Source organism: Pongo pygmaeus, chromosome 18 (assembly GCF_028885625.2).
Source record: "Pongo pygmaeus isolate AG05252 chromosome 18, NHGRI_mPonPyg2-v2.0_pri, whole genome shotgun sequence".
NCBI lineage: Eukaryota > Metazoa > Chordata > Mammalia > Primates > Hominidae > Pongo > Pongo pygmaeus.
The window spans coordinates 52602739-52617164 of NC_072391.2; the positions used below are offsets into that span (position 1 = coordinate 52602739).

Sequence of the window (14426 nt, forward strand, 5' to 3'; positions counted from 1 at the left end):
GCCATCTGTTTTAGCAGAGCCTAGACAAGGGCCACAGACCCAGCCAGAAGCGGAAACTTAAGAAGCCCAAATCTCTGCTCCCTGCAGGGCACAGGTGATGGTGTCTGCTGGAAAGGTCAGAGCTTCCAAAGTAAACAGCAAGAGAACCTCAGGGAGAGTAAGCTCTAGTCCCTCTGTCCTGTAGAAAGAGCCCTGAAGAAGCAGCAATTTTGTTGCTTTATTGTGGCATCTGTTCAAGGTTTGCTTCCTCTTTAAGTCTCAGTTTCTTCATTAGCAATCATATCAGTTTTAATGCTACTACTAACAATGAACAGCAACAATAATATCCCCCTCAATTAATAGAGTGCTTTCTATGTGCAAGGCACTTTTCATGTGTCACTTAATTTAACCTTTCCAACCACATAAATAGAAAGAGGCTATTATTAGTTGAATCTTATTGATGAAGAGACTGATGGCTCAAGAGAAGTGATTTTTCCAGGGTCCCATAGCTATTAGGGACTTACAAGGCCAAAGGATAGCCTAGCAGAGGAGCTTTAGCCCTCAAACCAGAATCTCACCACCCTCAAAACCACCCCCATCACCTTCAAAACCACTCCTGCTACCCTCCACCACCCCCAAAACCACACTGGGTAAACACAGTTAGGGGAGAAATACTGTGCTTGCTTCTAAACACAGCTGGTATTAATGGATAAGCTCCTTACTCCTTCCTACCCCAGTCTACCCACCCCTAATCGCCTACATAGAAATTCTGGAGCTACTGCTGAACAGAAATTGAAGGCCTGGGATTTTTCTGAGGCCCTTTCTGGCTCCAATAGTCTGATTGATAGTATATTGCTTCTGGCCTCTTATGATGGGGCTGGTGAGGAAGGTGCGTAAGGAGTGAACTCTACAGGTGACCTCCTCAGTGAGCTTGATGTCATTGTTTCTGTCTCTTTTTTCTGTTTTTGAGATGGAGTCTCACTCTGTCGCCCAGGCTGGAGTGCAATGGCACAATCTCGGCTCACTAACCTCTGCCTCCCAGGTTTAAGTGATTCTCCTGCCTCAGCCTCCCAAGTAGCTGGGATTACAGGTGCACGCTACCATATCCGGCTAATTTTTTTTGTATTTTGATAGAGACGGGTATCACCGTGTTGCCCAGGCTGGTCTCAAACTCCAGAGATCAGGCAATCCACCTACCTTGGCCTCCCAAAGGGCTAGGATTACTGGTGTGAGCTACCACTCCCGGCCCCACCTTTTCTATCCTTTATCCTCCCATGGCCTGTCCCCTTGACTCAGATTCTTTTTGTTTCTTCTTCTTTTTTTTCTCTTTTTTGAGACAGTGTCTTTCTCTGTCACCCAGGCTGGAGTGCAATGGCACGATCATAGCTCACTGCAGACTTGATCTTCTGGGCTCAAGCAATCCTCCCACCTCAGCCTGCTGAGTAGCTGGGACTGCAGGCATGCAACAGCACAGCCAGCTAATTTTTAATTTTTTTTTAGAGATGGTGGAGTCTCTCTTTGTTGCCCAGGCTGGTCTCGAACTCCTGGGCTCAAGGGATCCACCCTCCTCAGCCCCCAAAGTGTTAGGATTACAGGCGTGAGCCACTGCACCTGGCCTGGCTTAGGTTGTTGACAGTTGGAAAGACATCTTTCTGTTCAGGTATCTGGCTAAAGAGTCTCAAGGGTCTGCCAGTCCCAACTTGAAGAGCCCCTAGACTGGGGAATCTTCTGTCATGACTGTAATGCACTGTTATTAATGTTCCCTGTTACACTGAGAGAAAAGTCAGTGGCTCCACAACATAATAATGCTTAAAACATGCCATTTCTTCAGTGTTTCTCTATGAACACTACACATGCATTATTTTATTTAATCCTTGCTACAATTCTATGGAGTTAGAATGAATCTCCCATTCCTAGACAAGGAAGCAAACTCAGGTTAAGTGACTGACTCAAGGCCACACATCTATGTGGTAGGGCTGGAAGATTCTGACATTCAGAGGGTAACTTTGGAGAACCCCAGGGCTCAGACTCAGATTTTCATCCTGGCCTTCCTACCTGCTGTGAGCAGAGTTGATCAATAGGGATGAGTTGATTATCATCTCCTTCCTTTAACTCTCAGCCACTCAGGGTTGATCAACTGTCCTCAGATAATGGGACAAACCCCTGCCCTCCCACCCCCACGAGCACCCACATAGGTCCAAACAGGCTTGAACTTCCTCAGTATGAAATGGAGCCACAGCCCAATACATTTCCCTTTTCTGGGTCAGGTTCCTCATCTAGCGTGGAGAGCAACTGTAATTTTTGCCTTTTCTGGTAATAGTAGCTCAGTTTTCCTCTGGAGGACCATCCCTCTCCCCTGTCAATCCATTATGTTTTGAGTGAAACAAATTCCACCCCTAGTGCCATCACGGGTGTATTAATATTAGCTCACTTAATGGAACAGCCCAGGGGAAGTGGTTGCTCAATGGCATTACTGGATCCAGGTTAGGATTATCTGAGAATACATTTATCTGCATTTTACGGAAAGCGACTGAGGTTCATAGAGATAGTGATTTGGCCAGCGTCACAGGCCCAGTAAAAGGGATTGAAAATCCAGGTCCGCCCGACCCTAAAGCAGGGAACTCTGCCTAGTGTCTCGCTGTGGAGTGTCAGGGATCCTGGGGTACCCTTCAGGGTCTTGGCTCTGAAGGAAAAGCATTCCCCCGAGGGGATGGGCTATATTACCAGGGGTGTGGAGCCAGATGCCTGAGGGGGTGTGGCCAGAGCCTGGGGCGTGTCACAGCCGAAGGGGCAGGGCTGCAGCAGCAGGCCTCTAGGTAACTTCAGCGCCTGCGCAGAAGCTCCCCAGCGTCGCCCTAGGCTGGGACTCTAGTGGGTCTTCGGCTCAGTTTTGGCTGCAGCGCCCGCGTAGGTCGGTTCGGCCGGGTTCTACGCCCGGCTCGACTATGAGCCGGTGCGCCCAGGCGGCGGCAGTGGCGGCCACAGTGCCAGGTGCCGGCGTCGGGAACGTGGGGCTGCGGCCGCTCATGGTGCCCCGTCAGGCGTCCTTCTTCCCGCCGCCGGTGCCGAACCCCTTCGTGCAGCAGACGCAGATCGGCTCCGCGAGGCGGGTCCAGGTGAGGGGCGTGGGTCTGACAGGGGAGGTGGTCTGAGGGGGATGTGGGTCTGAGGGAAGAGGTGGTCTGAGGGGGGCCTAGGTCAGAGGGGGGTCCAAGTAAGAGGTGTGGGTCTGAGAGAGGAGGGCGGCCGAGGGGGGCGTGGGTCTGAGGGAGTGAGGTGGTCCGAGGCGGGCGTGGGTCTGAGGAGGGAGGTGGCCTGAAGGGGGCGTGAGTCTGAGGAGGGAGGTGGCCCGAGGGGAGCCAGGGTCTGAGGCGGGTCCAGGTGACCGGTGTAGGTCTGACAGGGGAGGGCGGTCGAGGGGCGCGTGGGTCTGAGGGGCGTGTGGGTCTGGGAAGCAAAGGCATCAGAGGAAGAAAGAGCAGTGGATCTGAGAGGAGAGGACTTTTGAGGGGCCGTGAGCCTGAAAGGGGCAGAGATGTGCGTCTGAGAATTGAGGACATTTAGAGGATGGTCTGAGCGGGCACGGGAGGAGAAAAGATGCTGGGAAGATGCTGGCCTGAGAGGAGGATCCAAAACAGGAAGAGACTGAGCTGGCTGGTGGCGCAGGCTACATTCCATGCCCCAGAAGGTTGAAGCAATCTGTGAATCTGTGACAGAAGCTTCAACTTGAGTTTATGAGAGTGTAGTGGGAGGCAGATCTACCACGAGAGAGTAGATTTGAAGAAGTCTTTTTTTTTTTTTTTTGCCTTAGGTAGGAGAGGAGTCAGTATGGGATGGATAAGAGTGAGGCAGAAGGCAGAGAGCCCAGGTCTGTGTTTAGAACAACAAGTAAGGCTGGAAAGATTTAGCTGAGCAGGAGCATGATGGAGGGTGGGAAGTCAGAATCAAAGAAAAGGGACAACTGAGTCAGCTTAGCATGTTCAATAAGTTTTGGTCCAGAATCAGTCTTCACCTAAAAACGTTTCCTAAGTTGAAGCATGAGAAGTAGTAGCCCAGGCTGTTTTCCATTGTTAAAAATGGCTATACTGTTATGCACAAAGGAAGTTTCCTTTCCTTTCCTTTTTCTTGTAAAGGGTTCCTTTTACCATTGGCAGTTGCACTCTTTGGACTTCCTCTTTGTTAAAGTTAGTGATCAGAGAACAAGATAGACCCTGCTAACCACATTTGTCCTGTGTGTTCTCTGGGGGGTGGGGGTGGGGGACAATTTTGAAGTTTTCATGTCCATCTCACACATTACTTTGGATCTGAAGCAGTATAATATTTGCAATCAGCTTGTATGCACTAAGACCATTGTCTTCTACAGTGGGGGAAGGTTAAGTGCAGAGCTAAGCAACACAGGTGGTGGCTTGAGTAATGGTAGATGGGTGTCTGGTTGAAGAGGGGTGTGAGAGAGGAAGAAGATAAAGAATATAGTAATACCACTTTGTGAGGAAATTAAACGTTTAAAAATGTGATCCTCATGTCTTTAAATTAATAGATATTCTTTTTGTGTCTTCACATTCCTGAAACATTTGTAAATACATAGACCATTGTTCAAGATTAAATTTAGTCTGATTTAATTAAATCACACTTAAATGAAAATATGCCCATCTATTTGACTTCATATTTTGGAGAGAATCAGAATGGAATGTTGACAAATATTTATATTGCACCTATAATAAATTATTATGTTTTTCCATCACCTGGTTTGTTACTGTTTAAAGATCTCTTCCAAATAACTCTCTGAGAGTTATAGTATAATGGAATGATAGCTAGTCAGTTATAGGAACTGGTCATTTATTAGTTGTGTGACTTTGGCCAAGTCACTTAACCTCTCTGAACTATACTTTTCTCGTCTATTACATTGGAATATTAATAACTCAAAGGAGGGCTAAAATTAAGTGAAATAATCTGTTATTGTTTGTTGATCTTAATATTGATAATATTGATAGTTATCCTATATATTTTCTACAAAGTATATACTGTACTTAAAATTTACTACTTGGATTAAATGGGATTTAACAAAGTCTGGATATTAAAAATACTTTTTAAATTTATATAGATCAGAGATACCAAAGAGGTTTCAGTGGCTTGAATCATCTGGGAAAAGGGAAGATTTGAATAGGCATGGTAGAAAAACAATGTCCATATTATCCAGTTTAAAAGGTGGACATACTTTCATTTAAGTATGTCTTAGTATGATTAATTTAGGCTAAATTTAATCTTAAATGATGATCAATGTCTTGCTTAAGGACTGTTGTCCTCACATTTCACTAAGATAGTTGAACAAACAAGTACAAAAATATATAATCTCATGTTTTAGTAAGTGTAATGAAGGAAAACCAGAGAATAATACTGAGAGAAGGCCACCCAATGGAGATGACACATTACCAAATGGAAATATGATGAATTCTCTTAATTTGTCAATGAGTTAACTCAAAATTGATTTACTATTAAGCACTATTATTTGTTGCAAACCTTGAAGATGGCACAGAAAAAAAGTTGCCTAATATTTTGCAACTTGTTCAATTAAAATCCATATGGGTTGCTCAGTGTAGACATGAGTGACTCTTATGCTAATATACTTTAAACTCATTCCAACTCTTTCTTCAGGGTCTATGCTATATGGTCCTTTCTTTCAGTCAAGATTATTTCTTGGTTTTTTAATAATGATACCTCTTTGAAGAGAATCTCAGCCAGTGACCTACCAGAGTGACTTGGGAATTTGAGTCGTCTCATCTTCTCCACAGTACTCTTCCCCAGTATACCACCATACTTCATTGCACTACCATTCAAATAAATATAACATTATCTAAAAATAGTGTGCTTACCATGTACACAGAGCTTCAAGAAAAATCTCCTGGATCCAAGATCCCTTCTATATTATAGTTCTGAAACTCCTACTCATCTTACCTAATACGTATTCTGTTTTATAGGAAATAAGACTGATAGCATAAGTTTCATTATATTTGTAAGTCAGTTTTCAAGTGAATAATAATAATTTAACAGGACTAGTTTTAGTCTCAGGAATGGTGGAGTAGCTTAATGTAGACAAACCTTTCCGTGCATAACAATTATAAACCCTAGTCAAAATATGAAAAACTACACGAAGGCACTATAGAGCAACACAAATCAGACAGAAACTGGAGGGATTTGTTTCTTGAAATAATACTTCTATACTGTGTAACATTACCCCAGCCCCTTTTTTTTCCTGAAGGTTATCACTTGACACCACGAGAAGGGATTGCTAGAAAGCCTCAGCCTTATTGACATGATATATCAGAGCACAAAGTTCAAGACTATCAAAGTGACTAAAAATCAGAGAAAGTCCCAGAAAGAAGGAACCTAGAAATGAGGGAGCCCCTAAATTGGCATATAAATTATCTCAAAACCTTGGCCGATTCCTGAGCTGTGTATTTACAAAGGAGCCTTCAAGGACCCTGGAGGAAAGTAACAGCTGGAAGGAAGAAGAAACAGAGCAGACATTTCAACTGATAGATACCACAGGGAAGGCACAGTTAGAATCCCACCAATTAAGAGGGCCTTGGCAAACATCTCAGGCTTTACACTGAAACCTCACAAAGGTGATACCATAGGAGAAAAGCTAGTCCTATACCCTAGGACTAAGGCTTCAGTCTAAGACTAAGGGCTAGCTTCAAGCAAATTTTCCTTAAAAAAGTATAAAACTAAGCCTTCACAAAGTGAATGCAATCAGCCAGAATTTTACCTACCTGCTAGGACAGAAATCAACATTCTTTAGAAAAGGATAACAGAATCCAGAATATCTGTAATATATCACCCAAAATGGCCAAAATACTATAAAAACTATACTAGACATTCAAAGAAATAGGAAAATGTGACCTATGATCAAAAGAAAAATCAGGTAATAAAAATAGACCCTAAGATGATCAAATGTAGGACTTCGCAGAAAAATACTTTAAAGTAGCTATTACAAAAATGCTCAAGGACTTAAAAGTAAAGAGTGGCATAATGAATGAATAGTTGGAAGGAGCTTAGCAAAGAAATAGAAAATGTAAAAGAGAACCAAATGGGCATTCAAAACTGAAAACTGTTATATCTGAAATGAAAAATTCACTGGATGGGCTCAACAACACATTGAAGATGGTAGAAGAAAGTATTAGTGAATTTGAAGATAGGTCACTAGAAATTATTCAGTCTAAAAAGCAGAATGAAAAAAACTGAGATGAGACATCAGCAAAACTGGTGAAGTAAAGGCCTCTGAAAATTATCTTCTCTATAAAAGCAATGAAAACAAAAAAAAATTATCAGAATCAACTTTGTCTTAGCTCTGAAAATTAACCAAAGGCTTTCAACAATCCAAGGAGCATTTATTTAAGAGTGCTGACTCTTAGTTAGAATAGTAGGCTTTGTTACAGTTTAATTTTATTCTAATTCCTCATCCTCAGCTCTGTAGTAGCCTTAAAAACCAACGGCCTACAGTCATAATGAAAACCAGCAACCTGTCAGCCACTAGAGGAGGAAAAATAGTGTTGGAGCATTTTCAAAGCCCCATTCCCAAGGAATTGTCATTATTGGTCAGTCTGGTGGCTGCCTGGAATGCCTCATTTGGAAGACTGTCTTGATTTGATTTGTCTTGGTGCTTACACAGTGCAAATAGCCTTCTCTCAAGGGCGTTTGTCAAAAACAATCAGAGGAAAGGGAGTGCAGTGGTGCACACCTATAGTCCCAGCTATTCAGGAGGCTTATGTGAGAGGATTGCTTGAGCCCAGAAGTTCAAGGCCAGCCCAGGCAACATAGGGAGACTGCTTCTTAAAAAATAAAAATAAAAAAATCAGAGGCAATTGCTTAACATCCCAGCTGCCTGAGACAGTGAGTAACAGTTGGAGCAAACAGTAGGCTAGCCAAAAACCTTAAAAGAAAAGCTAAGGGATGAGATGATCATAGGGGACTTTAAAAGCTTTGACATATTCCTAGGAATCTAGAAGGCTGTCCACATGAGTAAGGCTTTGTTCATTCTCAAGGCTAGGCACATGTCCTGAAAATATCTAAAAATACCCTAAGCTCTCACCTCTGACTAACCTTGAGGGACTATACAATTAGAAAGTGAAGGCTAAGGCAGACTTGTCATCTGTCACCTGACTGTTTATGATGTGCCCCAACATGTACACAGAGACCCTTTGCAAGCATCAGGAAACTTACTGGTTTCAGGTGCTTAAGAAAATCTCTAATCATTAGCTGATTACTAAGCTAACTGGTCAGAGACTTTAACTTTAGTAGCCACAATGACAAAGAATAAAAGCTTTACAAATTAGTTTATAAAAGACACTAAACAAACAAATAACAACAACAAACAGCAACCACAACAAACCCTGGAAAGGGATGAGAATAATTTCCAGAGTTGCTATATTATTTAAGATGTTTAGTTTTCATTTAAAAATTGCAAGGTGTGTAAAGGAAAACAAAGTATAGCTTATAAATAGTTTAAAAAGCAGTCAATACAAACTTTCCCTGAGGAAGCCCAGACTTTAGTCTTACTATACAAAGACTTTAAATCAGATATTTAAAATATGGTCCAATAACTAAAGGAAACCATGTGTAAAGAGCTAAAAGAAAGTATGGAGCAGGGTATCACCAAATGGAGAATATCAATTAAGATGCAATGCGTGTGTGTGTGTGTGTGTGTGTGTGTGTGTATTCACTAGAGGGGCTCAACAGCAGACTATATCAAACAAAAAAGGAATCAGCAAACTTGAAAACAGGTCAACTGAGATTATCTAGTTTGAGGAACATAAAGAAAAAAAGATGAAGAAAAATGAACAGAACCTCAGAGACCTGTGGACGCTATCAACTTTACCAACAGATTCATAATGGGACTCCCAGGAAAGGAGAAAGATGCAGAAAGAATATTAGAAGAAATAATGGCCAAAAACTTGCTGATTTTGATTAAAAACACTAATCTGCATTCCCAAGGAGCTCAGGGAACTCTAAGAATAAACTCAAAAATACCTATATATACAGTTACATTATGTACATTATGTACAAAGAATCCTCAACAAGATTAATGACTGATTGCTCATCAAGAGCCACAGAGACCAGAAGGGAGTAGCAGGATGACATATTCAAAGTGCTAAAAGAAGAAGACTGTCAACAAAGAATTGTATACTAGAAAACTATCCTTAAAATGAAGTATAAATGAGCAAAAACTGAGAGAATTTTTCATTAGCACACATGCCCTAAGATAAATAATAAAGGGACTCTCTCAGGCTGAAATGAAAGGACACTAGACAGTAACTCAAATTCACATGAAGAAATAATCAGCAGTGGTAAAGGTAACTACATGGGTAGATATAAAGGACAGTACAAATGTAATTTTTTGTTGTTTGTAAATCTTTTTTTTCTTATCCAACTTTAAAAACATCTACATAAAGCAATAATTATAAATCTGTGTTGATGCACATACAATGTATAAAGACATAATTTGTATAACAATAATAGCAAATAGGAGAAAGGAAGGAATGGATCACAGTTTTTGTATACTATTGAAATTAATTTGGTTGATCCAAACCAGAAAATTATTATAAGTTAAGATGGCAACACTTAGGACAATCACTAAGCAAATACATTTTTAAATATAGCAAAAGAAAGAATGAGGGAATTAAAATAATACACTAGAAAATATTTAACACAGGAGAAGGCAGCAATGTAGACATAGAGAAATTTAAGAAGACCTAAGACATACAGAAAACAAATAGCAAAATGTCATATATAAATCCTATCTTATTAGTAATTACATTAAATATAAATTGATAAAACAATCCAATTAAAATGAAGATTCACAGAATTGATAAAAATACGTAGCTGTGCGCTTCCTAAGAGAGACACACTTTATTTATTCATTTATTTACTTAAAGGCAGAGTCTCACTCTGTTGCCCAGGCTGGAGTGCAGTGGTGTAATCACAGCTCACTCTAGCCTTGACCTCCTGGGCTCAAGTGATCCTTCTATCTCAGCCTCCTGAGTGGCTGCAACTATAAGCATGCACCACCACACCCAACAAATTTTTGTATTTTTTATAGAGATGGGATCTCCCTATATTGCCCAGACTGGTCTCGAACTCCTGGGCTCAAGCAGTCTTTCCACCTTGGCTTCCCAAAGTGCTGGGATTATAGGTGTGAGCCACCATGCCTGGTCAAGAGACATACTTTTGATTCAAATACACAAATAGGTTGGAAGTAAAAAGATGGAAAATGATATACCATGCAAACAGCCGAGAGAGCTGGAATGGCTGTATTACTATCAGATAAAATAGACTTCAAGACAGAAGTTGTTGCTAAAGAAAGACATTTATAATGATAAGAGGGTTGATTCATTAAGACGTAATAATTATAACCATATATGCATCTAGCAGCAGAGTCCAGAAATACACAAAGGAAAAAGTGACAGAATTGAAGGGTGAAAGATTTTCAACAATACTAGAGACTTCAATTACTCAATAATGATAGAAGGCAGAACAATGAGACAGTATCATAAGGAAATTGAAGACTTGAAGAACACTATAAACAGACTAGATCTAAGAGATATGTATGTAGAACACTCAACAACAGCAGAAAACACATTCTTCTAGTGCCCATGGAACATTTGCCAAGGTAGATCTGTATGTTAGACAATAAAACAATTCTCAATAAATATAAAGTGGTTAAAATAATACAAAGTATGTTCTCTGACCACAGTGGATTGAAACTAGAAATCAATAACAGAAAAAAAAAACTGACAAATATTTGTCTGCACTGACCAAGAAAAAAATGAAAGAAGACTCAAATTAAGAGAGGACAATACCACTGACCTTTCTAAAATAAAAAGGATTATAAGGAATTATATGAACAAATGCATGCTAACAAATTAAATAACTTAGTTGAAGTGGACCAATTTCTAGAAAGACACAAAATACCAAAACTGATTCAAGAATAAATAAAAAATCAAATAGACCTATAATATATAAAAAGAGTAGCTAGTTATTAAAAACATCCCACAGAGAAAAGTTGAAGACCAGATGACTTCACTGGTGAATGCTACCAAAGGGTTAACGAAGAATTAATGCCAATCCTTCACAAGCTCTTCCAAAAACTAAAAGAAGATGGAGCACTCCCCAACTCATTCTGTGAGGCCAGGCCTACTCTGATACCAAAACCAAAAGAGGACATCACAATAAAAGAAAACTACAGAACAATATCCATTGTGAATATATATGCGAAAATCCTCAATAAAATGCTAGCAAACTGAATCCAGCAACTCACGGCAAAGTCGTATTTAGCCTAAAAATGTAATGTTGGTTCAACACAGAAAAATTAACATGAGCACCATATTTATTGAATAAAGGGCACAAGAAAATAGACACAGAAAAATGATTTGACTCACTTTCATGGTAAAAACCATTCAATAAACTAAGAATGGAAAGGAATTTCCTCAGCCTTATAAAGGGCATCTGTGAAAAATAGTTAACATACTTAATAGTGAAACACCAAAAAGTTTTCTTCTAAGATCAGGAATAAGACAAAGATATCTACTCTCATCACTTCTATTCAACATTGTACTGGAGGTTCTAGCAAGGGCACTTAGGCAAGAAAAAGAAAAGACATCTATATTGGAAAGGAAGAAGTAAAACCATCAAGATGGCATGATTTTTTAAATATAGAAAATCCTAAGGAATGCACAAAAACACTTGGAGCTAATAAATCAGTTCAGCAAGGTGGCAGGATACAACATCAATATACAAAAATCATGGCATATTTTTTCACAAGCAACAATCTAAAAATGAAATTTAAAAACAGTTCAAGTTAGCATCAAAAAGAGTGAAATACTTTAGCAACAGAAGAATTCTACATTGAAAACTACAAAATATCTTTGAAAGAAATTAAAGACGACTTAAATGGGAAGACATCCTGTGTTCATAAATTTGGAAAACTTAAATAGTTAAGATAATGACACTCCCCAAACTGATCTACAGATTAGTATAACCCTTATCAAAATATCAGCTGGCTTCTTTATTTTTTTGCAGAAATTGATGAGCTAATTTTAAAATTCATACAGAAATGCAAGGGACTACAAACAACCAAAAGAATCTTGAAAAATAAAAACAAAATTGGAGAACTCACATTTCTCATTTTCAAAACGTACTGTGAAGCTACAATAATCAAGACTGTGTTGTACCAGTAACAAGACAGACATATAGATCAATGAAATAGAATTGACAATACAGAAGTAAATTCATACATCTGTGGCCATTGATTTTCCACAGGATTGCCAAGACAATAAAACGGGGAGAGAGTAGTTTTTGCAACAAATGGTCTGGGACAATTGGATTGACACGTGCAAGAGAAGGAAGTTAGGTCCTTACCTGACAGCATATACAAAAGTTAACTCAAAGCAGATCAAAATACTAAATGTAAGAGTTAAAATCATAAAACTCTTAGAAGAGAACATAAGTGTAAATCTTCATGACTTTGGATTAGGCAGTGGTTTTCTAGACATACAACAAAAGTACTAGCCACCAAAGAAAGAATAGGTAAAGAGGACTTCATCAAAATAAAACACTTCCATGAAATTGAAAAGATAACTTACCAAACGGGAGAAAATATTTGCAAATTATACATTTGATAGGAGTGTTCAAAACATATAAATAACTCTTAGAACTCACCAATAAAAAGATAACCCAACCCAACTATCCGCCCATAATTCTATATCTAATGAAAATATTACTCAGAAATGAAGGGAAAATGAAGACATTTTCAGATAAGAATGGAGGGAATTTGTTGTCAGACCTGCATTCAAGAAATGGTAAAGAGGCCAGGCATAGTGGCTCACGCCTGTAATCCCAGCACTTTGGGAGGCCGAGGTGGGCGGATCACGAGGTCAGGAGATTGAGACCATCCTGGCTAACATGGTGAAACCCTATCTCTACTAAAAAAAAAAAATACAAAAAATTAGTCGGGTGTGGTGGTAGGCGCCTGGAGTCCCAGCTACTCGGGAGGCTGAGGCAGGAGAATGAAGTGAACCTGGGAGGTGGAGCTTGCAGTGAGCTGAGATCGCGCCACTGCACTCCAGCCTGGGCAACAGAGCAAGACTCCATTACAAAAAAAAAGAAAAGAAAAGAAATGGTAAATAAAGTTTTTTGGGTTGTAGGAAAATAACACCAGATTGAGACTTGGATATACAGGAAAGAATGAAGAACACTGGAAATGGTAAATATGGAAAGAAATGACATAAAACTTTTTTCTTTATATTAATTTCATCAAAGAGCTAGAAAATGTAACCATTTAATACAAAAATTATTATTTTCTTTGGTTTACATACATGTAGGGGTAAAACATAACAATACTGAAAGGGTGGTGGATGGGATGGAATTGTACTTTTCTTACACTTTCTGTGAAGTGGTACAGTATTAACTCTGAGTACATTGTCTTATGCTAAGCACACATTGTAATCTTCAGACCAACTGCTGACTAAAAGTACAAGAAGGTATAGCTAAGGAGCCATTAAAGAAATTTAAATGGATCACTAAAGAAAAATTTCATGAACTCAAGGAAGAAAACAGAAAAGGAGAAACAGAAACAAAACTGATGGGATATATAGAAAAGAAATAGCAAAACAGTAGATTTATACCCAAATACATCAGTAATTACATTTAGTATACATTAATTAGCATTCTAACTTAAAGGCAAAGATTTTCAGACTAGACAAAAGAATAAGACCCAGCTATACATTAATCCACAATACATGCACTATAAATGTAAATACAAAGATAAGAAGGGAGAAAAGATAATGTGGAAATAGTGTAAGTGTAAGAAGCTGATATGACTGTATTAATATCAGATAAAGTAGACTTCAAGACATGTCATGATATCAGATATAAAGAGGAACATTTCTTTAAAAGGTCAGTGGGAAAACTTAGCAGCACTTAATGTTTATGTACCTAATATCAGAACTTTGAAAACATGAAGCTAAAATTGAGAAAACTAAACAAAGAAATAAATAAAACATAATTGAGGATGGTAACACACCTTTCTTGGTAATTGACAGAACAATCAAACCAAAGATTAGTAATATAGAAAATGTGAACATTGGTAACCACTTTTACTGAACTGACATTTATGGAACACTACCTCCAAAAATACCAGCATATAATTTCAAGTGCACATTTAATGCTTACTGACATAGACCAAATGCTGGGTCATAAAAAATCTCAATAAATATCAAAAGTTTGAAATATTACAGAGCATGTTCTCTGAACACAATACATTATATTAGAAATCAATAACAAATATATCTGATAAAAATCTACATATTTAGAAATCAAGCTATATACTTTAAAATAGTCCTTGTGTCAAAAATATATTACAAGTGAAATTACAAAATGTTTTAAACTAAATG

At 39.0% G+C, this 14426-nt stretch overlaps 1 protein-coding gene across 1 annotated transcript in view; it reads left to right on the forward strand.

The window, feature by feature from the left end:
- The first annotated feature begins 2493 nt into the window (after positions 1-2493).
- LPCAT2 (lysophosphatidylcholine acyltransferase 2) overlaps positions 2494-14426 on the forward strand; it is a 76349-nt gene continuing 64416 nt past the window's right edge. Inside the window, exon 1 of the mRNA XM_054453270.2 lies at positions 2494-3095. Coding sequence (XP_054309245.1) covers positions 2925-3095 — 171 coding nt within the window. The 5' untranslated portion in view covers positions 2494-2924. The remainder of the gene's footprint in view (positions 3096-14426) is intronic.